The 27,484-nt window shown below is 43.9% G+C and overlaps 1 protein-coding gene across 3 annotated transcripts in view; it reads right to left on the bottom strand.

Annotated features, from left to right (window-relative positions):
- Positions 1-716: 716 nt before the first annotated feature.
- The window catches only part of LOC121271773 (caspase recruitment domain-containing protein 11-like), a 112,409-nt gene continuing 85,641 nt past the window's right edge, over positions 717-27,484 (bottom strand). For 2 of the 3 annotated variants that reach the window (XM_041178032.1, XM_041178033.1), the window contains exons 15-23: positions 27,187-27,352; positions 21,487-21,604; positions 20,642-20,882; positions 16,167-16,239; positions 15,596-15,716; positions 12,807-12,962; positions 9,513-9,628; positions 5,700-5,815; positions 717-2,697 (exon numbers count right to left, since the gene is read on the bottom strand). In XM_041178032.1, coding sequence (XP_041033966.1) covers positions 2,427-2,697; positions 5,700-5,815; positions 9,513-9,628; positions 12,807-12,962; positions 15,596-15,716; positions 16,167-16,239; positions 20,642-20,882; positions 21,487-21,604; positions 27,187-27,352 — 1,378 coding nt within the window. In that variant the 3' untranslated portion in view covers positions 717-2,426. Of the gene's footprint in view, positions 2,698-5,699; positions 5,816-9,512; positions 9,629-12,806; positions 12,963-15,595; positions 15,717-16,166; positions 16,240-20,641; positions 20,883-21,486; positions 21,605-27,186; positions 27,353-27,484 lie in introns of those variants that run through there. The other variant, XR_005941756.1, reaches the window with a different exon arrangement.

Here is a 27,484-nt window from a genome sequence, read left to right as displayed (position 1 = left end):
CACACACAGCTCACACATATAAAAAGTTCAATCACGGATAATAAGAAAACAAATAACTCTGTCCGTTACAATGAAGATGTAACCTAAATCCCTTGCACTGAGAAACCACATACTCCCAAAATTTTCCCAATGTCGACAAAGCACAAGGCAGGAGTGTGATGGAATACTCACCATTTGCCTGAAGGAGTGCAGCTCCAACAACACTCAAGGAGCTCAACTTCATCCAGGACAAAGCACCCCATCCACCACCTTAAACATTCACTTCCTCCACCACCGGCGCACAGTAGCAGCGTGTGTACCATCTACAAGGTGCACTGCAGCAACTCAGCAAGTCTCCTTCAACAGCACCTTCCAAACCTGCGACTCTGCCACCTAGAAGGACAAGGGCAGCAGATGCATGAGAACAACAAGTTCCTCTCCAAGCCACACACCATCCTGAATTGGAACTATTTCATTGTTCCTTCACTGTCTCCAGATCAAAATCCTGGAACTCCCCCCCCACTAACAGCACTGTGGGTGTACCTACACCACATGGACTGCAGCGGTTCAAGAAGGCAGCTCACCACCACCTTCTCAAGGGCAATTAGGAATGGGCAATAAATACTGGTGTTGCCAGCGACACCCACATCCCCTGAATGAATAAAAAAATACAGTAGAATAGAGAAGGAGATAAAAGTGATATGAAGAGAGTGCTACGAATAAAATTGGCACAGTTACTCAATTAGCAAAAGATATTTATTTCAGTGTAAACATTTATACTCTGCTCCTGATATCGCAGCTTATATTACAATACAAGTTTCAACAGGGGGATTTGGATGATTTATACATAGAATGAATTCCATCTGTGAGACTTCTGTAGTCTTATAGTCAATGAAGTCTATGCTTTATTTTATATTCCATATACTGAGCATGCATCCCAATGCCTGGTGTGCTACTGAGTCCCGAACATGATCCTGGGTCTGTGTTTGTGCAGTCGTTCTCATTTGGGCCAAAAACTGGGATGATCAAATTGGTTTCAGCAACCTTACCCCGCCCAAGTTAAGGGGTATAGGTGGATGCGGTTAAATAGTCAGCCGAACTGTTGGTCAGGGATATTATCCAACTATCCTAGAGGTCATTGGATGAAGATGGGATCAGCCTCTGCTGTGATGCCAATACAGCTGAATAACTCACTGCTGAAGAATAGCCAAGTGTGTTACCGAAGAGAGTCGGCACTAAAACCCCAAGGATGGAAGAGGAGAAAGGTTTGGAGGAAAATAAAAGGAAGTGTACTCAGGTTTGGAGTGCATGACAGCAATTTTACTGCTTGTTAGACTGCACGTTTCCTGATCGCAATATACTCCTGGGTATCAATGGCACAAAATCACAATCAGAACAAACTTATAGAAGCATAAATGCAGCTGATTACCTGGATAATAATCAAATACAAGTCCATTAACACTGTCAGTACATACAAAATAGGATAAATATTCTAATGGAATGACAGAAACAAAAACAATATCTACCTAGGAGATAATAATAATTCTTACACCTATAAAACCTTGCTTCCTGTTGCCTAGTTTCACAGTTCTCTTGACTTTTCCCATTATAAATTCTGCACTTACAATAGTAACTGCCTATGTAAACATTGTCACACTGCAATGACAACCTCTCACCAGTGGTGGCACTGTAGCACCATAGCTTTGATCCTCCAGCCTGCACTTGGGAAAATTCCTACGCTCCACACTCGTGTGTGTTCCAAATTCTATCAGTCTTGCTTTTGAAATATAAATGACAATAAAAATTTCAAATATTATATTAAAATACGCACCATATATATGATTTCCAGCTGGGCACTGAATTACATCTGTGCACCTTGGTCTACCTAACCTTCCATTCTAACCTCATCTCATCTGGAAACTACATTTGATTTTGACTCCTCCTGTAACGGTGTAGGTCGATTAGTGTTATAGGAAAAAATACTGCGACATAAAATTCACATCAATTTCTTAGGTGAGGTTCGAGTTTGCTCTCTGTAACCCAATAATCTGTTATTATTAATAAAGGTTACATATAGGGTTCAACTTGGGCCTGACCTCTGTCTGACCATAATACAAAGTCTGCCTGCTATACTATTCACTAGTGTTAGGAGGGGTGATTAAAGGGGGTTCCCAACGCAAGGGCCAGATGCAGGACAGGATCCCTCTACACTGCCCAAAAAGTATCCCTCAGCGCCGTCCCTGGAACTCACTGCACAGCTCTGAATTTTCCAAATCCCAAATCGGGAAAACTGTCAGATTGGTGTTAATTTGAGGTCAATTCTGGGCAGCTTTCAGCTGGGGATTTGGACCTGTAACTGAGTTGAGATCAACCAAGAGTGATTTATTTTCTCCCCCACCCCACCTCATCGCCAGGCAGTGTCCAACGCATAGCTCCCCCATTCCCCGCTATAGACATGTTGAAACATTTGGCTGCCTGTGCAGGTTGACTGGCGGGCTTTCAGAGTCCAGCGACAGCTTGTTCTGCTCAATCCAGACAATCTTCCTCTGTTCCTGGAAGATGCTTTCCTTCACCACCTTCTGCAACTCCTCGATGTTATTCCAAGTGTTGGCTTCTAAAGTGGCGGAGAGGCACGGCACTGATTCTAGGTGTTTCTGTTCGATGCGGTGCAGCTTCAGGAATTCATCGTCACTGCAGGAGGACTTTGGAGCTAATTTCCTGAAGGAAAAGCAAGATGTAAGTGTTCCATTCATGCATATGAACATACGAAATAGGAGCAGAAGAAGGCCATTTTATCCCCTCGAGCCTGCTCCGCCATTCATTAAGATCATGACTGATCTGTTTGTGTTTCGAGTTCCACATTCCCATCTAATCCCAATAACCTTGCCTAACAAGACTCTCCCTACGATAAAAAGCAAAATATTGCGGATGCTGAAAATCTGAAACAAAAGCAGAAAATGCTGGAAAAACCCATCTGTGGAGAGAGAAAGAGAGTTAAACTTGTGTCCATATGACCCTTCTTCAGAGCTGAGAATCTATCTACCTCTGCCTTAAAGATATTCAAAAACCCTGCCTCCACTACCTTCTGAGGCAGAGAGTTCCAAAGTCACACAACCCTCTGAGAGAAAAAAATCCTCCTCATCTCTGTCCTAAAAGTGTGGCACCTAATTTGAAAACAGTGCCCCCTAGTTCTGGACTCACCCACAAGTGGAAACATTTTTTCCACATTCACCTTGTCAACGTTGTTCAGGAACTTGTGCACTTCAATCAAATCACCCCTCACTCTTCTAAACTCCAGTGGAAACAAGCCTAGTCTGTCCAACCTTTCCTCATAAGACAACCCACTCATTCCAGGTATCAATCTAGTAAACCTCCTCTGAACCGCCTCCAACACATTTACATCCTTCCTTAAATAAGGAAACCAAAACTGTACACAATATTTGAGATGTGGCCCTGTATAACTGAAACGTAGCATTATTACTTTTATGTTCAATTCCTCTCGTAATAAAGGATAACATTCCATTAGCCTTGTTAATTTCTTGCTGTACCTGCATTCTAACTTTTTGTGACTCATGCACCAGAGCACCAAGATCCCTCTGTGGCTTGGAACTCTGTAGCCGTTCTCTGTTTAAGTAATACTCTGCTTTTTTATTCTTCCTGCCAAAGTGAACGACTTCACATTTTCCCACATTATACTCCATCTGCCATATCTTTGTCCGCTCACTCAACCTATCTATATCCACCTGCAACCTTCTCATGTCCTCTTCACAACATACTTTCCTACCCTATCTTTGTGTCACCTGCAAATTTAGCTACCATGTCTTCACTCCCCTTATCTATGGCATTGATATAAACTGTAAAAATCTGAGGCCCCAGCACAGAACCCCGCAGGACTCCACTCGACATACTCTCTGTTTTCTGCCAGCCAGCCAACCTTCTATCCAAGCTAATACGTTACTCCTTACACCATGAGCTTTTATTTTCAGCGATAACCTTTACCCACCTCATACCAGTCCTAATGCCTTTCAATGTGATGTTTTCAGATGTGTTTGGGAGATAGCGACTGATTGATTTAAAGCCAACAGAGTGAGATCAGGAAAGATCTTGGAAACGAGTTGAGATAGCTGACCAGGATGTCTCTAGGTGGCCTCAATGCCCTTGTGCTGAAGGCAAGAGGGAGCTGATGAATAAGTCAAGGGTCCTGCTCTTGGCCAACATCTAGTTACATCTGCTGAAGAGTGTAGGCATTGGATGAAGATAGGATAGGCTCAACTAGGAAGTCCTTAAGCCCCAGGTTGCCAACCCATGAAAAACATGTTGAATAAGTCACTTGGGCAAGACACCAGGAGATGCCTCCCACCTGTGGAAAATTCTCTGAGCAGGAGTCACTTTTTACCCGTTCCAGTGTGCTCTTGCTTTCTCCCATGCACCTGGTGAAGGGGGCTAGCTCTTTCTGGGCTTGGTGCTGTCTGTAACAGGAGCCTCCAAACCTCCGCTCAGACAGTCAGTCTCGGCATGTGGGGCTAGGCAGTGACTGTTAGTATAAAAATCTACTGTGTGAGCATCAGAGCTGAACTGAACTTAACCACTAGTATACTTAACAGCAAGGAGTGACTGGCTACTGGGGCAAATTGTAAAGATGCAAATTGTAAAAACAGAACCTTCCTCTGAATGCTCTCCCCTCCTTTTCTGAGCTTAGTGCTGGGACACATGTCCTGGGGTCCTCAAATCGTCCACCCAAGTGGTTGCTAAGTAGGTTTACAAAAACAATATCTATCTAAGATATATTAAAAATTCTTACGCCTATAAAACCTTGCTCCCTATTGCCAAGTTTCACTGTCCTCTCGACATTTCCCATTATAAATTCTGCACTCAAAAGTAACTGCCTATGTAAACATTGTCATGCTGCAATGACAACCTCTCACCAGTGGTGGCACTGTAGCACCATAGCTTTGATCCTCCAGCCTGCACTTGGGAAAATTCCTACGCTCCACACTCGTGTGTGTTCCAAATTCTATCAGTCTTGCTTTTGAAATATAAATGACAATATAAATTCCAAATATTGTATTAAAATACGCACCATATGTGTGATTTTCAGCTGGGCATTGAATTACATCTGTGCACCTTGGTCCATCTAACCCTCTGTTCTAACCTCACTTTACCTAGAAACTAAATTCAGTTTTGACTCCTCCTGTAACGGTGTAGGTCAATTAGTGTTATAGGAAAAAATACTGCGACATAAAATTCACGTCAGTTTCCATGACCAACATGGAAACAACTCCTCTTCCCAAAATGCCTTGTGCTATTGCTAACAGTAGCCTGAAGGGCTTGTCTGGCTATGTCTAATACATATAGTGCGAAGGTTGTCAATAAAGAACATTTGAAGGGAAAGTTGACAATGGTCAGCCTCACATGGAAATCAGTTGAGGTCCCAAAAGATTATTAAGGATTGACTCCACATTTTGGGTCAAAATATCATGAAATAGATGCCACTGCATCCCTAGGAATCAGATCAGAAACCTCAGCATGGAACAAGGGCCCCTCCCTGGGGACCTATATGGCTCCGATGGTCAGTGGCTGGCTATGAATTGCAATTAAACAGCCTGCCACCAGGAGGTGTGAATTCCCTCCTTTCATACAATGAGTATAACTGAGCCCTTCTGTACCACCGCACCCCCCCCCCCCTCCCCCCAACGCCTCAACCACAATTAGGACATTACCTTAATTTCTTAATGTTTTTTGATGTCACTTTGATATGAATGATGATGGCGTAGATCTTCTCAGTGATTAAATCCTTGGCAGAGTGCACTCCTATTGGCAACAAGCCATGTTTGTCCTAAGAGAGGAAATGATATACTTAAAATTTGGAGATGCAAGATATCTGATTTGGACAGGAGTGGAATACTGCTGTACCTGTTTAATCCAACCTTAATATTCTGCCTTGCTTTAGAATCAGAAAATTGAGGCCTTTCAGCCCCTTGCCTGTGCAACTTGTCCAATTATCCCAATCTCTACACTTCCCCCATTAGGTTCATTCTTCTTTAGGTAAACCTTATCCTGCCTTTTCTCTTCCTCTTTTCAACTTTGCTGTTGTCCCCATAGTTTCTCAATAAGTAAAGGACCAACATTCTTCCACCTCAAATATTTCTCAAACATTCTGGAAAAACAGCAGCAGCAGTTTATTGTACTCCATCTTACATATGGATAGATGTTGAGGCAGATTGTGCACACGCACACACATGTAGAGCGACCAATACCTAGAGGTGCAATCATACCATTTTTTTTTAATCCATAGAAGGGATGTGAGCATCACTGGCAAGATCAGCATTGAATGTCCATCCCTCATTGCCCTTTTTAAATGCTGCAGCTACATCCACAGTGGTTCTTAGTCAACATTTCTATTGTGGTTTGATACAATGAACTGTTTGATACAATTGAGTATTGCTGAAAAAAAAGAGACATGCTGTCAAAGCTTTTCATCTTGCACTCATCAGGACCGATTCACCAAAATACCAATGCTAAAGGGAATAACAATTTATGCTGCATGAGGGAAAATCATGATTGATTGACAAGTGGACTCTGAGGCAAAGGTCCCTGTCCTTTGTAAACAGAAAGAGGATATCCATGTATTGAGCCTTTTTCAAAAAGCTTGGGGGACAGCCATTCTCTGGTTCATTCTCCCATGGCAATGCCTTGGCCAATCAGAGTTGACCTGCCTGTTAAATTTAAACAGAAGCTTGGGAGTTAACTGCTCCCCTTTGCACTCCCCATGGCAACATCTGTACCAATCAGAATCCACTTGCTAACCAGTCAGCACTCTTTAGATTTGGTATTCTTGGGCATCTGTCCTAATGAGTGCAAGACAAAAAGCTTCAACAGCACGTCTCATTTTTCAGCAATATTCAAGTTCTATACTAGCATGCAACTATTAAGTAGCTTATAGGCCATTCCAGAGGGTCAACCATGTTGCTGTATGTCAGATAGGCCAGGCCAGGTAAAGATGGCAAATTTCCTTCCATAAAGGATATGAGTAAACCAGATGGCTTTTTATTACAATCTGGTAGTCTCACTGAGACTAGCTTTATTATTACAGATTTATTTAATTGATTTAATTTCCCCCAAGCTGCCACAATGGCATTTAAAGTCTTGTCTCTGGAGGATTATTCTGGGCCTCTGGCTTACTAGTCCAGTAATATTACCACTATACCACTGTCCCTCTGCATGTATGCTGTACACACACAGGTGACAACACTGAGGTAGATATGGGCTGCACAGTGCCCCTCAGATATATTATAGCTGTGCCTCAAAGAGTAGTAAGCTTGCCTCAGAGTTAGAAGGTTGCAAGTTCAAATCCCCCTCCTGAGACTTGAGCACAAAATCTAGGTCGACACTCTTAGTGCGGTACTGAGGGAGTGCTGCACTGCCAGAGGTGCTGTCGATGAGATGTTGGGTCATATCTGTGCTCTCTCAAGTGGAAGGAGAAGATGCCATGGCACAATTTTGAAGAGCAGAAGAGTTCTGGTATCCTGGCCAATATTTATCCCTTAAACAATATCTTATAAAAAATCTGGTCAGTTATTTCGTTGCAGTTTGTGGGAGCTTGCTGTGCACAAACTGGCTGCCACCATTCCTACATTACAGCAATGTTGGCAGTTGAATAGTACCTCATTGGTTGTAAAGCACTTTGAGATATCTTGAGGTTGTGAGAGGCACAGTATACAAGTCTACCAGCTTTTGTTCCTTTTTTAACATTGCATAATTACAGAAGCTAATATGGTCTGTGAGACACACAAACATAGAAGTAAATATTACTTTTTAGATGAATGATGAAAGGAAAACACGAACCAACGAAAGGCCAGACAGCTCATCAAATCCACTGCTTCACACACACCAAGGAATATCTGTCACCCCTCTACCCCACTCACTTCAGGCAGGCTCGACGCATATGATGACTGATCCTCAAAATTCATTGAACAAAACTCCAGGTTGATCCTCTGTCCTTCACATCTCCAATAGAGACAGAGGACACGCACACAAAACAGATCACTGTTGATGACAATTCCACAACCTTTCACTCTTTGTGTTCACAAAGAGCATGGGCTCCAATGGGCTCACAAAGCCAACTCTGAATGCCCTGTCCAGTTATGAATAGACACAGAATCATGTGGAATTTGAAACAGTGCTTTCACCATCATCCCCTCCTATTTCACAAGTGTCAGTCCTGCTTGTCCCCTCACACACCCCCAATGTTAATTTTTTTAAAAATTATTCGTTCATAGGATGTGGGTGTCACTGGCTAGGCCAGCATTTATTTACCATCCCTAATTGATCTTGTTCAAAGTGCATTTAAGGGTCAGCCATTGCTGTGGGTCTGAAGTCACTTGTAGGCCAGACCAGGTAAGGACAGCAGGTTCCCTTCCCTAAAGGACATTAGTGACAATCGACAATGGTTTTGTGTTGTCATAAAAATATAATAATTTTCATAATATTATTGTGATTTATTGTAAAAGTGAGTTAATAGTGGGGATTAGATTAGTTTTTCTGCATGTATGTGTGTGTGTGTTTGGGGAGGTGGATGTAATTGAATTGGAGACAGCTGGTCTGGAGGTTTTGAACTATCAACAAGAAGCCAGGCTTGAAATAAATAAACATGTAAACATGGCTGAAGTTTCATAATGTGAGGTGTAAGGAAAGTCTCTATTTTTAGATAAATTAGGGTAGTTTGAATTTCAAAGAGATTGTAAGATGTTATACCTAGCCAGAAGAAGCTAAGCCAAGCAGTGTGCTTATTTTTCCCAAAGGTTACTGATAAAATTAGTACTATGAGAGATTTATATTATGAGAAAAGTAAAGTTGCAAAGGCATATTAGAACAATGATATTTGCATTAAAAAGGGTAAAACATGTATAAAGGAGATGAAGCTATGCATAAGAGAGAAGGAATATTAAGGTCTAACACAAGTTTGAAAAGCCTCCAGCCTCTGTGCAACAAGTTACTGTCTACAGGAAACAAAGCTGAGAAAACTCACTTTGAAACTCACTGTCCAGGGTGTTGCATTGCTTTGCCTGGATCTGTTTAAATCTATTTGTTTTTACTGTTACTTCAACAGAGGTGTAACTGGGAGCCAGATTAATTAGGGGTTTTAGGAGTTATTATAGTAGTAATTTGAAAACCTATGTTTGTGCTTGAAATCTTTTCTTTTGTTAATAAATGTTTAATTTAGTTTTCTAAAGACCTCTGAAGTCACGGTAGTCATATTACTTCTGAATTCAAGGCACGCATCTCGAAATAAAATACAAATTGCAAAACAGTCAGGGCCGCATGATCAAGTTTCCCTCGTGGGTTTGATCTGCCTGGCACACATCACTTGCCACATCACAACAGTGTTCATCATCAGACTTTTAATGAATTCAAATTTCACCATCTGCTGTGGTGGGATTTGGACCCAGGTCCCCAGAGCATTACCCTGGAATACTAGTCAGGTGACAATACCACCATGCCACCACCTCCCCTTAAATAAATAAAAACTGTACCTTGGCTATAACGTCCCTGATAGTTTCAAGTGTAATACACTCGTACTTGTCCTGATTCCTGATTTTCTGCAAAGAGAACCGTGTCTTCGTTTTCAGCTGCTCTTCACTGACAATTTCTAGAAAAGAAACAGTCATAAGTATTCCTATTATTTGCAACAGAATGACAAAAAGGAGCCTTCACATCGAGCCCCTCAATTTGAAGCTGTACAGAATCACATACTTCAGCTTCAGTTGTGGCTCAGTTGGTAGCACACTGTGAAGACTGTCACTTTAAGAACAGTTCAACTGAGCAGGGGGTCATGTGATTTGTTCAACCAATGTGTGGCCGGCACAGGAGAATAAATTCTAGGGAGGGGCTTCCTAAGAAAAAGGAAGATGGCTGTGTGAGGGGCTGGCTGTAGGAGCCCCTTGTACAAACAATTCACTTGACCCCCCCCCCCCACCACCCCTACCCTACCCAGTTGAACTGATCTTAAAGTGACAGTCATCAAACACACTCTCTCCTCTGAGCCTGTTCTGCCATTCAACCAGATCATGGCTGATCTGCAATCTAACTCCATATACACTCCTTTGCCCCGTATCCCTTGAAAGCACTTTGGTTAACAAAAATCTATCAATCTCAGGTTTAAAATTAACTATTGATCTAGTATCAATTGCCACTTGCAGAAGAGAGTTCCAAATTTCTATCACAGTTTGTGTGAAGAAGCACTACTTAATTTTACCTCTTCTAATTTTTAGGCATGTCCCCTAGTCCTAGATTCCTGTGGCAGAAATACTCTCTCTATATACCCTGTCTGTTTTCCTTAGTATCTTGAAAACTTAGATCAAATTACCCCTTAACCTTCTATATTCCTAGAAATACAACCCACGTTTGTTTAACCTCTCATAAACTTTGGGATCTAGGTATCATTCTAGCAAATCCATGCTGTCCTCCTTAGGGTTCAACTTCTTTTTAGGCAATTAAGTGTATAATATAGGCTGACCCTAGAGCAGTATGAAGGTGGTGCTGCATTGTCAGAGGCGCTGTCTGCTCCCTCAGGTAGACTATTGGCACTATGTCAAAGATGAGCAGGAGAGTTCTCTCTGGTGACCCGGCCAATATTTATCCCTCAATCAACACCTAAAAACAGATTGTCCAATCATTACTTCTTTACCGCTTGTGGGATCTTGCTTGGCGCAATTTTGGCCGTCACATTTCCTACATGACACTAGTGACAACACTTCAAAAGTAATTTGCTGTAAAGAAACTTGAAACATCCTGAGGTTGGGAAAGGCACTATATGAATGCAAGTTATGGTGCAGAACAACAACAGCTTATATTTAGATAGCACCGTTAACATTACAGAATGTCCAAAAGTGCTTCACAGAAGCATTGTAAACCAAAATATAACACCAAGCCACGTAAGGAGGTATTAGTCAAGATGGCCAATTGCTTGATCAAAGAGGTACAGAGTGTCTTAAAGAAGCAAAGCAAAATAGAGAGGTGGAGACATGTAGGGAGGGAAATCCAGAGCTGCAGGCCCAGGCAGCTGAAGGTGATGCAGCCAATCATGAGGCGATTATAACTGGATGCTCAAGGGGTCAGAATTAGGGAAGCATAGATATCTTAGACGGCCAGTTAGCCTGACATCTGTCATCAGAAAAGTGCTAAAATCTATTATTAAGGAAGTCCCAACAATGCACTTGGAAAAGCATAATATGATTAGAACAAATCAACACGGTTTTATGAAAGGGAAATCCTGTTTGACAAATTTATAGCTTTTTTGAGGGTGTTAACTAGTCGGGTAGATAAAGGGAACCAGTAGATGCAGTGTGTACTTGGATTTCCAAAAGGCATTCAATAAGGTGCCACACAGAAGATTAATACACAAGATAAGGCCTTATGGAGTTGGGGGTGATATTTTAGCATGAATGGACAGGAAGCAGAGAGTAGGGATTAAAAGGGCATTTTCATGTTGGCAGGCTGCAAGGATCAGTGCTGGGGCCTCATCTATTTGCAATGTATATTAATGATTTGGAGAAACAGTCAGAAAGTAAAGTATTTAAGTTTGCTTATGATGCAAAGCTAGGAGGGAATGAAAGCTGTCAGGAGGACACAAAGAAGCTTCAAGGAGATATAGACAGGTTAAGTGAGTGAGCAACAAGATGGCAGATGGAGTATAATGTGGGGAAGTGTGTGGTTGTTCACTTTGGTTGTAAGAATAGAAAAGCAGATTATTTTTTATAAGGCATGAAACTTGTAGATGTTGATGTTTAGGGACCCTTGGGTATACTTGTACAAGGAACACAGAAATGCAGGCACAGCAAGTAACTGCAAAAGCAAATGGCATGTTGGCCTTTATTGCAAGGGGAGTAGAGTACGAGAATAAAGAAGTCCTGCTACAATTGTATGGGGCTTTGGTGAGGCCACATCTAGAATACTATGTGCAATTTTGGTCTCCATATTTAAGGAAGATATATCTGTATTGGAGGCAGTACAGCGAAGGCTCACTAAATTGGTCCTAGGGATCAGAGAGTTGTCCTATGATGAGAGGCTGACTAAATTGGGTCTATGTTTTCTGGAGTTTAAAAGAATGAAAATCTCATTGAAATATTCAAGATTCTGAAGTGGGTTGACACTGAGAGATTCCCTTTGCTGGGGAAACTAGAACAAGGAGATAGAGTTTCAGGATAAAGAGCCAATCATTTAGGACGGAGGTGAGGAGAAATTTCTTCGCTCAAAGGGTTGTGAATCTTTGGAATTCTGTACCCCAGAGGGTTGTGGATGCTCCATCATTGAATACATTTAAGGCTGAGATAGAAATACTTTTGGTCTCCCCGGGAATAAAGGGATATAGGGAATGGCAGGAAAGTGGAGTTTAAGCCCAAGATCAGCCATGATCGTATTGACTGGTGGAGCAGGCTCGATGGGAGGTATGTTCTACTCCTGCTCCTATTTCTTATGTTCCATAGAGCAGGGAATGTTGAGGAGAAATTTTGTAGAAGTGGTCAAAATTATGAGGGTGCATGGGAGAAGGGTCAGACACCAGAGGGCACAAAATTAAAATAACTGGCAAAACCCCAGGCAGAAGTGAGGGCATTATTGTTTATCCAATGAGTTGTAATGGGGAAAGCACAGAAAGACAGATTCGATCGTAACATTTGAAAGGGAATTGGATATGTAGTTGAAAAGGAAAGGTTGTAAGGGCTAAGGGGGAAGAAGGGGAGGGGGGAGGACTAAAGAGACTGTGTAGACACAATGGGCCAAATGATCTCCTGCACTGGTGCCAGCCTATGTGAAGAGCTTGTACATACCTGGCTGCACTACATTGAACTCTGATGTGGACGATGACTGGAGCAGACGGTGCATCAAAGCTTTGGCTAAAAGTGTTGGCATGATGATGACCGGTCGTTTTTCCTGAACCGTGATTGGCTGAACCAGGCTGTAGGGCAAGATCTTTTCATTCTTATCTGCAATCCAAGTACACATCACAGTTTTGATAGAACATTTGCTTTCACCCTCCCAGCAGCCCCACCCCCTTTAAAATGTTTGGCAGGAGCGGGGGGACTTGAGGGGGTAATTTTAACTTAACGCGCCGACCAAGAGCAGATGGCCCAACCATTTCACACCCCCGACCAAATTGACTTTCCAATTCTGGCTATGGCTCTAGGCGTACCGCCACTCACCCACCTACCAGTGAGCGACTCTACTATTCACCCATGAATCAGGAATCAGCAACTCAGAAGGCAATCTCAGGTTAATGTTTAATGTTTTCAGGGTGTCTCAGCTATAAAGCCCATGCAACATGTATATTAAACAATTTTCTGGACAGCTGGCATTTTCAACAATGTTCCATGGCTTTGGTATTCTGCACCGGTGCACTTAACATAAAGGCATACACAGATTACAATACTGAAACAGACCTTTCAGCCCAACCAATCTGGTTTTTTATCATTCTTCCATGGGGATGTGGGCATCGCTGGCAATGCCAGCATCTGTTGCCCATCTCTAATTGCCCTTGAACTGAATGGCTTGCTAGGCCATTTCAGAGGGCAGTTAAAATTCAACTGTGTTGCTGTGGGGCTGGAGTCACACGTAGGCCAGACCAGGTAAGGATGGCAGATTTCCTCCACTAAAGGACACTAATGAACCAGATGTGTTTCTACAACAATCAATGATAGTTTCATGGTCACCATTACTGAGATTAGCTTTCAAATCTAGGTTTTTTTCTTATTCTTTGAGTTTAAGTTTGAATGCCTTCCCACAAGGCCTCAGACTGGATCTCTGGATTATTCATTCAGTGACACTAGCACTACCACACGCCTCCCCCAATTTTGTTGGAAGAACAGAGCCAGAACATATATGATGGCTGAATGGTCTCCTGCTGTGCTGTAATCACCATGGTTCCATAAACAACAACAGTAATTGGCATTTATTTCATCTCTTTAACATGACACAGCACCCCAAGGCACTTCACAGGAGCCTTAGAAAGTGAAATATGAAACTGAGCCACATAAGGAGATATTAGGATATTTGGACAAATGACCAAAAGCTCATCCAAACAGTTAAGTTTCAAGGAATTTCTTAAAGGTGGAAGGAGAGATAGGGAGGGAGTTCCAGAGCTTAGGGCTTTAGCAGCTGAAGGGCACAGCCAGCAATGGTGGAGCGACTAAAATCACGGATGCTCAAGAAATGCTCTAAGAATTAGAGGTGCACAGATATCTCAGAGTGCCGAGGGGCTGCAGGAAGTTGCAGAGATATAGGGGAGCAAGGTCATGGGGGACTTGAAAAGAGCGATGAAAATTTTAAATCGGGGCATTTTCTTTAAAAACGGGAACGAAAGCAGGTCAATGGCCACAGGGGTGTTAGGCTAACGGGGCTTGGCATGAGTTAGATCATGGGCAGAGTTTTGATGACCTCAGGTTTATGGAGTGCAGACCGTGAGATATCAGCCAGGAATGCATTGGAATAGTCAAGTCTAGAGGCAACACAGGCGTGGATGAAGGTTTTCACAGCAGGATGAACTGAGGCAGGGGTGGGGGTCAAATGGAGGTTATGGAGGTGGAAGCAGGCAGTCTTAGTGATGGTGCAGATGTGCAGTTGGAAGTTCATCTTGGGGTCAAATACAACTCTAAAGTTGCAAACAACCTGGTTCGCTCTCACAGAGCCGATAGAGAGAGGAGTGAAGTCGATGGCTAGAGGACCGAATTTTTCACCAATGGCTTTGGCTGTCACAGTATTTAATTAGTTCCTGCAATAAGGACCAAATCAAAGAATATATGAATAGAATATAAGAGCGAGGAGGTTATATAAAACTATATAACTATATAATGAAACTATATAAAACATTAGTTAGGCCCAACTTGAGTCCTGTGTGCATTCTGGTCACCTCATTACAGAAAGGATATAATTGGATATGAGAGGGTAGAGAGGGGGAGATTTACTAGCATGTTGCAAGGACTGGAAAATTGCAGCGATGAGGAAGGATTGGATAAGCTGGGGTTGTTCTCCTTCAAACAGAGGAGGCTGAGGGGAGATTTGATTGAGATGTACAAAATTGTGAGGGGCCTGGATAGAGTGGATGGGAGTGGGCTGTTTACTTTAGCAGAGGGGTCAATGACTAGGGAGCATAGATTTAAAGTGATTGGTAGAAAGATTAGAGCAGAGATGAGGGAAACTTTTTAACCCAGGGCTGTGTGAGTCTGCAGCTCTCTGTCTGAAAGGCTAGTAGAGGCAGAAACTCTCACTCCTTTAAAAGGTGTCTGGATGTGCACCTCGAGTGCCCGAACCTGCCGGGCTATGGACCAAATGCAGGAGAGTGGGATTAGGCCAGGTGGCCCATTTCTCGGCCGGCACAGATACGATGGGCCAAGTGGCCTCTTCCTGTGCCATAAGCCTTCTATGATTCTATGAAAGAGGGATTATCACCACCTGGATGCTTGTTAGATAGGAATCCCCTTTTTCACAATGGTCTGGCAGTTGGACAATGACATCCTTTGTCTCTGGTGTCAAAATGGTCACATGTCTCTATTAAAGTGATTTACTGAGCAGGATTTGATCCTTAGTCTTTATATGGAGGAAGCATCCAGTAGACTTGACTCACTTTCATGCCAGTATCTGAGAGAAGGGCTACTGGCATTGGGCTGTTGCCTTGGAAGGTTGGCAGGCACAATCCTCACTTGATCCGAACATGACTTCTTCACCTTAACTTCATGCTTCATAAACTTTTATAGAACACAAGAGGTAAGGGTCAGAATAGTGAGAAGAGAATAACTTGTCATTAATATGTCAAAACTTATCATCAGGAAACAAGGCAGTGCAACCTTCAACACAACCGATTAGTGACGTCAAGAGGAAATTGGATGGACACGTTAGGGAAATAAACTTGCAGGGCTACGAGGAGAGAGTGGAGGGAATGGGACTGACTGGGTTACTCCACAGAGGGCTGGCATGGATCAAAGGGCCTCCTTCTGTGTTCGAATGACTCTGTGACTATTCGATGGTGATTATTTTTTATTTTATTGAGGGCTAATGTCACCTCACCAAGATCCACTGGCTGGATTAATGCTCGATTACATGACGTGTACTTAAACAACATGGGAATACGTGAGTGGTGAGACCCTAGAACTCGTGGCATGGTCCAAGTACAATGACCAGATTCGTTGTCACTTTACCTTCTTCTCCCTCTCATTCTTCTGGACAGTTCCCGTCAGTGCGTAGATTTTAACCAGGAGAAGCTGGTGAGCTCTGAAAGAGAGAGAGAGAGAGAGAAACACCATTGAACGTAGCCCAGTTGCACCTCGCTGTCACCAGCTGATCAGATCAATGTCTCCCGGCATTTAGAGTTCTTTATAACATGAAAAATTGGCATTAAACCTCAAAGCAGCCGAAGCTACATACACAGAATTACACATAGTGGGCGGTATTTTACCGGGTCTGTAAGAGTGGGAAATGTGGAGGTGAGGTGACTTAATTAGGCAGGAGCTGAAATTTTGGTTTCCCAATGGTGGGTTGAGATGCAGAGATGAAGTCAGCATTGTGGCAGTGGCAGGCAGGGCCTCATACCATCCCATGGGGCGGGTTCTGATTTGTAACACGTTTTCAGGCCATAAAAACCCATTACATTAAAACTTGGCATCATTACGATCTACTTTCAAGGTCAAGTCAGGGGTGCGAGGGAATCTCCGGCCACTCTGTTCATATTTGTGCAGCTGTGTCTGGTGTGAGCTGTTGTCTCTGTTGGAGAAAAGCAGGAGAATGGCAGCTCGCACGGAGGCTCGGGGCTAGCAGAAGGGCAAGCCAACGGTGAGCGGGAGGGGAGGGCGTGTGGAGTGGGGCCAAGGGCACAGAGGAATCCAATGGAGGACAGAGGGTGGGGCCAGAGGCACAGGGGAGTGAAGTGGGAAGGGCCTTGGGTATGGCAGGTGGGGGAGATGGGGGCAGGTGGAGTTGGTGAATGCTGTTGTGGTTTTATAATGATATAAAGGCACTAATTACTTATGAGGGATTGTGTAAACACGTTCTGGGTTCATTTATTTAAACCAGGCACATGAGAACATAGACATGGATAGAAAGCTTAAGGACATCAGCAGCAGAGCTGCGTTCTGCTCACAGGCTAAAGTGAAACTGAGACTGAATTGCATGACACACTTCCCTTCCAGTGATGGCATGCTGCTATCCCTTAAAGGCATATTACAACAAATGGCATTAAATGATAAGGTAGAGAGTGATGGAGAGGAGTTTGAGGTGGGGGGTGGCTGGTAGTTAAGGGGCACGATCCTGTTGAATTGAAAGGACCATGAGTTTTCTGATGCAATGGAGTTTGGCAGCAAGGTTGTGGCCATGATACAGAGTCTGTCTGTTTGTCCAAGAGGCTCTCATATAGTCCAGTTGTACCTGCTGCATTGTTAGCTAACAGTGGGATCCACCTTCTCCCCCTGCATGATTGCGTGTGTCTCCCATGCCCACGACTGGCACATTAAATTTTAATTAGAATCACATGGGAGCCAGCTCCAGCTCCTGACAAAGAAGTGGAAGTGCCGCCCACTTCCGGTTCCAAGGCTGGGAACAACGGATAAAATACCGCCCATTGGGCATGATAAAGATCCTTCAACCCCGAGTGCTCCATAGCAACCTTTACACTCTTGTATCCTCCTCCCATTCTAACCACCTCTTCCCACCATCACCTCCCCCCCACCCCCCATCCCTCTGTTCCCTTCTTCCTCGTGTCAAATTTTGTCTGAAGACTCTCCTGTGAAAGCGTTTGCTACATTAAAGGCGCCATCTAAATGAAATTTGCTGTTGTATGCATCAATGCTTCAACCACTCCATGTGGCAACCAGCTCCACATTCTCATCAGTCTCTGCGTAAAGGTATTTTGGCTTATTTGATTTCTTGCTGATACTCTGGTTCTATCTGCCTGGTTCTGGGCTCACCCATGAGGCGAAACAGTTTCTGCACATGAACCCCACTGTGCCCTTTCCTAACTTTAGGAGGCTCTGTCAGGACTATCTTAGACTACTTTTCTCCAGAGAAAAGAGTGTCAAAAACAACTCAATCTCACTGATAGTTGTGTCTTCTCAATTCTACTAAGCTCCAGGTAGATTTTCTTTGCAATTCAGCCAGTGCTTCAATATCCTTTCTGTAGTAGGGAGACCAGGACTGTACACATAAATATTCCAAGTGTACTCTAACCAAAATGCTATCTAAATTCAACTTTACACCCCTATTTTTGTGTTCCATTTCTCTGGAAATGAACCCTAGTATTTTGTCTACGCTCTTTCTGCCCTTGGTACCTTTAGCCATTTTTGTGTCTGTATTCCAAGGTCCCTTTGCTCCTCTATCCCAGGGTGGTTACAGAGAGAATGTTGTTGGGGGACAGGATAACTTGAGGCCGTCAATTTGTTTTTAGTGTATTTTCTTGCAAACTTTTTATTCTCCTTTGGGGAATAATGGGGAGATGGTGGAAGGATTCCAGGGTTGATTATCAGCCCATTGAGCTGCATAATGGCAAACATGTCCTAGAGTGGGACTCAAACCCAGGGCTTCTGGTCCAGAGATGGGATGCTACCAGTGCACCACAAGACCCCCTAGACCATTAATGTATGATTTGACAGTACCTTCCAAACCCACAACCTCGAAAACCTAGAAGGACAAGGGCAGCAGATACATGGGATCCCACCACCTGTAAGTTCCCTTCCAAGCCACTCACCATCCTGACTTGGAAATATATCACCGTTCCTTCACTGTTGCTGGGTCAAAATCCTGGAACCCCCTTCCTAACAGCACTGTGGGTGTATCTATACCACAGGGACTGCAGTGGTTCAAGAAGGCAGCTCACCCCCACCTCTCAAGGGCAATTAGGGTTGGGCAATAAATGCTGGCCTAGCCAACGATGCCCACGTCCCATCAATGAATAAAAAAATGTCACCAAGAAATCCAATAAGGAATTCAGAAGTAACCTCTCTACCCAAAGAGTGGTGAAAATGTGAAACTTGCTACCCCAGGGAGTGGTTGAAGTGAAGTGAAGTGGTTGAAGTGGAGTGAAGTGAAGATGTTACAATCCCAGCTATATTTTGCAGACACATATAAATTCAGAAAGATAAAACAATTTACCATATCTATCATATACCATAATATTCAGAGTAAGTATATGTTATATGTGAATCAGCTGGAGAACTGTGGTCAGACACACCACACTCCAAAGTAAATGACAGATGTGACCAAAGCAGCTTCTATGGAGTTCTTAACTACCCACACAGACGCTTGTCACACTGTGAGGCAACCGGTCTCACTGAAACTCTGTCCTTCTCACAAGGGTTTCCAAACTCAATGTTTGAAGAGCTGGCTTTTGAGTTCTCTCCAAGTGTCTCTCCCAACAGGGATCCACCTCCAGGGTTTCCATCTCGCCCGTCTGAGATTCCTTTCCACTGGATCTCTGCATAAACTCAAACTTCACCTTCCAAATACACTTTCAGATCTTCAGCAGGGCCGAGTAGAACACCGCTGCTTCAAAGGGTACCTCTGCCCTCACAGCCTGTATTGTTGAGTCACCAACCTTTGGCTGCTTCCTCAGATCTTCGGGGCTTCTCTCGAGCCCAGTTCTCTTCAAGTCTGCTCCCCGCAGCTCTCTCTCTTTAAATTTAGAGTCAATTGCTCCGCTCCTTCTCAACTATTCCTGATCTCTGTACTTGGCCTTTACCTGGGATCAGTTTCTGCCCCAACCCTTGGTTTGGGATCTTCTTCTTAGTTTGGGACATTCTCCGTGTCCCGTTCCCTGGGATACCTTCTCTCAAATGGCGCTCCTCTTCAGGGCACCTGACCTGCGGTTTTGTGCTGTTTCACTTTTCCTTTTCCCTCTGTGTGCGCGCGCAGGGCTGGTTCCCGGCCTGAAGATGTGAAAATGGATGAGCCATGCATATCCGGCCCTTTCCCGGCTGGGGCAGGTGCAGAAGCCCCGAGACCCACTGGGAACCGTGGTTCCCAAACTCTGAACACCCGATCTAAACTCAAGGTAAGTACCGGAGTTCGTTATAAAAGATAAAACTGGACAAGCATGTGAGGGTTATAATGAGAGAGTTAGATGGAGGGCATAAACACCAGCATGGACTTGTTGGGGCCGAATGGCCTGCTTTTGTGTTATGTATCTTATCTGGTGGCGATGGTGTGCCACAATTCACTGAGGGAGTCCAAGTCACTGCGGTAAATGCACTTTCACTTGCATTTTGCAGTCGGGAGCTATGGATGGTGATAGTAGAGGCTCCATCATTCTTTCCATCACATGGGCTGGCCAGGAATCTCTCACATTCTTACCACCTGCCATTGGCATGTGTTGGGAGGATTGGCAGGTTGGCACTCAATCTACATGGCCACCTTAGCAAGGTAACTTGCATGGCCACCAAGTCTTGGGGTGGGAATCAAACCTGGAGTTTCTGGCTCAGAGGCAGGAATCCTACCCACTGCACCACAAGAGCTCTTTTTGTAGGCTATGTAATCCCATGTAATTTAGTTTCTTCACCTTCCCAGGAATAAGTGGCCTCGTTATTCCTCCTGTCAAAAGGAACCACTAACCTGTTGCCAGATTGAAGTTCATTTGCCATTTATCTGGCCGCTCTGCAGGCCTATGGTGATGGGATAGCTGGTACTGTACCTGCTGTAGCTGGGGATGGTTCCCTGCTCCATGTCCTTCATGGTAAATGGGTCGACTCGGGCGCACAGCCACTCGTATTTTGTGTGCTGGACGGTGTCCAACACATGCAGAATCTCATCGCACTTCACCTGCAAGGAGCAGCTATCCACGTGGCCCAGGATGTTCAGATTCACTCGGATATAGAAGGAGCCTCGAGCCACCGACTCCTTGTCTTCCAGGACTATCTCAAGCTTCCTGTAACCTAGAGGTCCATATATTAACACTGGTGTGAGAGAAGAATTATCTTACACCAGCAGACACAGGTACAATCAGACAGACATAGGTTGTGGAGGGTCTATACCTGCACACGCCACACACATATTGGCTGCACATGCAGACTAACAGACACGCAAGGGCAGGCACAGGGTCATGCACAAACATGGACACATTCACATGTGTGAAAATAGGTGGCACATGGTCCAGCAAGCACTGTTAATGATACTCCATGGTCCAAAAACAACAACTCGGATTTGTGTAGCGCCTTCTGACATGGTAAGAAGTTCCAAAATGGTGACAAAATTTGACACCGAGCCATTTAAGGAGAGAAAGTTGGTCATTTTAAAGCGCATCTTAAAAAGGGGGAGAGAAAACGAGAGGGAGAGGTTCAAGGAGGGAATTCCAGAGCTTAGCATGGCTGCCTGTAGGGGAGGGGTGGACATCAGGGGTTGGGGGTTGGGGGATCACAAGGAAGCCCATCAATTTGGTTTTCACTGGCATGGACCTGATGGGCTGAATGGCCTCCTGATGTACCAACAGGACTCTTAAGACTCACATTCTGAACAGCCCCTTAGTTTGTTCTTACTTACCCTCTTCATCCTGCTGAAGTTGGAGGGAATCTGTCCTAGGATAGCTATGCAAGGTCCAGTATGCACCCTTTCCTTTGTGGTGTTGAAATGATATTCTCTGCCTCGTCTCATCTTCCAGCTGAGAAAAGATTCAAATATACTTGAGACTAAGGGGACTGAGTAGTCTCAAGGGTTAGAAATTCATCCTTTTACCTCAGCTTCCTGGTCTTCCGCTCAGCCCAACCTGATTGGAAGTCGCTGCCTGGAAAGCTGGCGAAAGTAGATTCAATAACAAGGGAAAGGGATATACACTGGATGGGGAAAATCTGTTGGTGATTTGATTACTGTTTATAGGAGCTTGCTGTGCGCAGATTGGCTGTGCGTTTCTCACATTTCAAAGTGACTCAAGACTGCTCCGCCATTTAATAAGACCATGGCTGATCTGATTTTAACCTCAACCCCACATTCCTGCCGACCCCTGATGACCTTTCACCCCCCTTACTTATCGAGAATCCATCTACCTCTGCCTTAAAGATATTCAAGGACTCCGCTTCCACCGCCTTTTGAGGAAGAGAATTCCAAAGTCTTACAACCCTCCGAAAGAAATAATTTTCCTCCTCTCTGTCCTAAATGAGCAACCCCTTATTTTGAATCAGGGACCCTGAGTCCTCCCACAAGAGGAAGCATTCTCTCCACATTCACCCTGTCAAATCCCCTCAGCATCTTAAAGGGTTCAATCAGGTGACCTCTTAACTTTCTAAACTCTAGTGGATATCAGCCTAACCTGTCCAACCTTTCCTCATGAGACAACCCACCCATTCCAGGCATTAGTCCAGTAAACCTTCTGTGATGCTTCTAAAGCATTTACATCTTTCTTTAAATAAGGGGACTAATAGTCTACACAGTAGACTCATAGATGTTTACAGCACAGAAGGAGGCCATTTGGCCCATCATGTCTGCACTGGTCAACAAAGATCTGACAACATTAATCTCATTTTCTAGTGCTTGGCCCATAGCCCTGGGGTCTATGGCAAGCAAGTGAATATCTAAATACTTCTTAAATGTTACGAGAGTTTCTGACTCAACCACCCTTTCAGGCAGTGATTTCCAGACTCCCACCATCCTCTGGGTGAAGAAATTTCTCCTCAACTCCCCTCTTAGCCTTCTACTTCTCACCTTAAATCTATGCCCCCTCATTATTGAACCCTGTACTAATGGGAAAAGTGCCTTCCTATCCACCCTATCTATGTCCCTCATAATCTTATACATCTCTATCAGGTCCCCTCTCAACCTTCGCTGCTCCAAGGAAAACAACCCCAGCCTATCCAATCTTTCCTCATAGCTCAGACCCTCCAGCCCAGGCAGCATCCTGGTTAATCTCCTCTGCACCCTCTCCAGTGCAATCACATCCTTCCTACATGGTGACCAGAACTGCACTCAGTACTCCAGTTGTGGCTTAACCAGTGCTTTATACAGTTCCAGCATAACCTCCCTGCCCTTGTATTCTATGCCTTGGCTAATAAAGGCAAGTATCCCATATACCTTCTTAACCACCTTATCTACCTGCCGTGCTACCTTCAGGGATCTGTGGATACGCATACCAATACTCTGATCTTCAGTACTTTCCAGGGTCCTACCATTCATAGAGTAATCCCTTGCCTTGTTAGCCCTCCCCAAGTGCATTACCTCACACTTTTCTGGGTTGAATTCCATTTGCCACTGCTCTGCCCACGTGACCAGTCCATTGATATCCTCCTGCAGTTTATAGCTATCCTCCTTACTATTTACCACCCTACCTATTTTCATGTCATCTGCCAACTTCTTGATCATACCCTCCTACATTTAAGTCCAAATTGTTTACGTACACCACAAACAGCAAGGACCCCAGCACTGAGCCCTGCTGGTGACTTCCAGTCACAGAAACATCCCTCTACCATCACCCTCTGCTTGCTGCCTCTCAGTCAATTTTAGATTCATTGTGCCACTTTGCCTTGGATCCCATGGGCTCTTACTTTCTTGACCAGTCTGCCATGAGGGACCTTATCAAAAGCCTTGCTAAAGACCATGTAGACCACATCAAATGCATTACCCTCATCAACACTCCTGGTTACCTCCTCAAAAAATTCAATCAAATATGTCAAACACGACTTTCCCTTAACAAATCCAAGCTGACTATCCCTGATTAATCCGTGTCTCTCCAAGTAGATATATATTCTGTCCCTCAGAATTCTTTCTAGTAACTTCCCCACCACTGAGATTAGATTGACTGGCCTGTAATTTCCTGATTCCTCTATTTTTTAATAATGGGACAATGTTAGCAGTCCTCCAGTCCTCTGGCACCTCACCTGTGGCCAGAGAGGATTTGAAAATTACTTCCAGGGCACCTGGTATCTCTTCCCTTGCCTCCCTCAACAGTCTCGGATACATCCCATTTGGGCCTGCAGATTTATCCACTTTTAAGGCCGCTAAACCTGCTACTACCTCCTCTCTCTCTCTGTTAATTTCCTCAGATATTTCACAGTCCTCCACCCCAATGTCTATACCTGCATCGTCCTTTTCTATTGTGAAGACTGACGCAAAGTATTCATTGAGTACTGCACTCATGTCTTCTGGGTCCATACACAGATTACCTCTATGGTCCATAATTGGCCCTACTCTTTCCCTAGTTATTCTCTTGCTCTTTATATATTTTAAAAAATCTCTTTGGGTTTTCCTTTATTCTACCCACCAATGTTTTCTCATGCACTTTCTTAGCTTTCCTAATTTCCTTTTTAAATTCTCCCCTGCACTTTTTATACTCCTCTAGGGACTTTGCCCTATTGAGCCCTCGATATCTGCCATTTGCTTCTCTTTTTTCTTAATCCTACCTTTTATGACATTCAGTGTTCTCCAGACATGGTTCCCCCCCACCTTTGTCTTTACGGAATGTATTTGCCTAGTATTCTCGCTATTTCCTCCTTGAATGCCTCCCACTGCTCTGACACAGTTTTATCTGCAAGTAGCAGCTCCCAGTCCACTTGGGCCAAATCGTATCTCATCTTAGTGAAATTAGCCTTTGCCCAGTTTAGAACTTTAACTCACAGCCCAACCTTATCCTTTTCCATAACTATCCTGAACCTAACTGAGTTATGGTCACTATCTCCAAAATGCTCCCCTATTGATATGCCTTTCACCCGCCCGGGCTTATTTTCGAATATTAGGTCCAGAACTGCCCCCTCCCTTGTTGGCCTTCTATGTACTGCCTAAAAAGGTTTTCCTGGATGCAACTTAAGAATTTTGCTCCATCTCTACCTTGCACACTAAAACTATCCCAGTTAATATTTGGATAGTTAAAATCCCTGACTATTGCTGCCTTATTGTTCCTACACTTCTCTGAAATTTGATTACATATTTGATCCTCTAACTTTCTCTGGCTGATTGGGAGCCTATAGCACACACCCAATAGCATATTTTCCCCTTTTGTGTTTTTTACTTCTACCCATATGGCCTCATTAGATGATCCTCCCAGGTATCATCCCTCCTCACTGCTATAATTGATTCCTTGATCAATATTGCAACCTCCCCTCCTCTTGTATTCTCCTCTCTATCCTGTCTGAATAGCCTACAACCAGGAAGGTTGCGCTGGCAATCCTGCCCTTCTTTTAGCTAAGTCTTGGTCTTGGCTATGATATCATACACCCACATGACTATCTGTAACCTCAGCTCATCTGTCTTATTCATCAGGTTCCTTGTATTAAAATGTGTTCCATTTAGCGTTGCTAAACTCACTTCTTCTTATCTAGCCTATGTTTCCTCTGTCTTCCAGGCTCACTCACTAGCGTTTTAACTTCTAACTCCGTTTCAGCTTCTCTCCCCTCTGAACTACTTTTCAAGATCCCATCCCCTTGCCAATTTAGTTTAAACTCGCCCCGGCAGCATTAGCAAATCTTCCCACCAGGATGTTGGTCCCATTCCTGTTCAAATGTAACCTGTCCAACTTGCACAGGTCCCACCTCACCCAGAAATGGTCTCATTTTTGGCCTCACCAATGCCCTGAATAACTGAATTATACCCTCTTTTGTATTCAATTCCCCTTGCAATAAATAATAAGATTCTATTAACTTAGCTAATTACTTTCTGCACCTGCATACTAACCTTTTGGGACTTATGCACTAGAACACCCAGATTCCTCTGCATCTCAAAGCTCTGCAATCTCTCACCATTTAAATATGCTCTTTTTTATTTATCCTGCCAAGATGGACAACCTCACACTTTCCGACATTGTACTCCATTTGCCAGATCATTGCCCACTCGCCTAACCTATCTATATGCTTATGTCCTTTTCACAACTTACTACTTGTCTTTGTATCATCAGTAAATTTAGTAACCATACCATTGGCCCCTTCACCCAAATCATTTGAATGTGGCACACAACTCGTTACATCTTGCCAACCAGAAAAATGTGCCATTTATGCTTACTGCCTGCTTCCTTTTAGCTAGCCAATCTTCTATCCATGCCAACATGTTACCCCCTACACCATGAGCTTTTATTTTCTGCATAACCTTTGATGAGTCATCAAATACCTTCTGAAAACCTAAGTACAGAAGATCCACAGCACATGTTTCTTCTTCAAAGAGCTCCAATAAATTGGTTGAACATGATTTCTCTTTCACAAAACCAGGCTGACTCTGCCTGATTACCTTGAATTTTTCTAAGTGCCCGTTATAACATATTTAATAACAGCTTCTAACATTTTCCCTCTGACAGATGTTAAGCTAACGGACCTATAATTTGCTGCTTTCTGTCTCCCTCCCTTTTTGAAGAAAGGAGTTACATTTGCTAGTTTCCAACCTAATGGAACCTTCCCTGAACCTAGTGAATTTTGGAAAATTAAAACCAACACATCAACTCTCCCACTAGCCTCTTCTTTTAAGGCCCTAAGATAAAATCCATCAGGACCCAGGGACTGGTCCACCCGCAGTTTCGACAATTTGCGAGGTACCAGGTCCCGCTCGCCAATCGGTTTTCCGTTTTGGATACTGGTGAGGGCATTGGTTCCTCAGAGGAGGGCAGTCAGAGCCAGGCTTGAGTCACCACAGGCAGCTCGGCTGTACAAGAGCAGTCAATTTGCAAACAGCAAGCTCCCACAAACAGCATTGTGATAACAAGCAGATTATCTGTTTGTTCTGATGTTGTTCAGGTAGTAAATACTGGAATAAACACAGGGGCAGCTCCCCTACTCTTCTCAAGATAACACAATGGAATCTTTTACCTCCATCTGAGCAGGCAGACAAAGTTTCAGTTTAACATCTCACCTGAAAGGCAGCACCTCTGACAGTGCAGTGCTCCCTCAGTACGGCACTGGAGTGTTAGCATTGATGTTTTGTGCACAACTCTGGAGTGGGGCTTGAACCCAGAATCTGATGACCTAGAGGTCAGAGTGCGACCAACAGACATACCTGAAGTAACACTGAAATACTCCTTACATGATGCACTTTGGTTTCATGAGTATATGTCAATATAATTTAGATGGAGTGTCCATGATGAACAATCGGTTTGAAAAGGATATCATCAACTAAAAGAGTTTGAAAAGCACACCGTGTGTCCTACAACATGTCCCTTTGTCCTTCATTGTCACATCTCAAAGAGATCAAGAATAACAGGTTTGGGTGGATAGCAAATGGGGAAAGAATTACTGATGGAAAGGCGTGTCAGCCTAAGAGGACCAGATCCCGACTTACCGCTCGCAGTTGACACCCAACCTTTTCCACCTCTGACCTCTGCTGCACAGACTTGACGAAGATCGCAGACTCATTGTCCCCGGCGGTGGTGATATCAGTATGGTCATGATTGACAGGGCTATTAATGCTTGTGAGATCGGGCAGCGAAAAGAACAGAGAAAGGGTCCTACAGCAAAAGCAAAAACAACATCTTGCATTTATATAACGCCTTCGGCAAAGGACAGACATCACAAGGCGCTTCACAGGAGCACTACTGGACAGATAATTTGGCGCAGAATCATGGAAGGGGGATGTTAGA

Source organism: Carcharodon carcharias, chromosome 31, assembly GCF_017639515.1.
Source record: "Carcharodon carcharias isolate sCarCar2 chromosome 31, sCarCar2.pri, whole genome shotgun sequence".
NCBI classification, from domain to species: domain Eukaryota; kingdom Metazoa; phylum Chordata; class Chondrichthyes; order Lamniformes; family Lamnidae; genus Carcharodon; species Carcharodon carcharias.
This window is presented reverse-complemented; position numbering and strand designations above follow the sequence as displayed.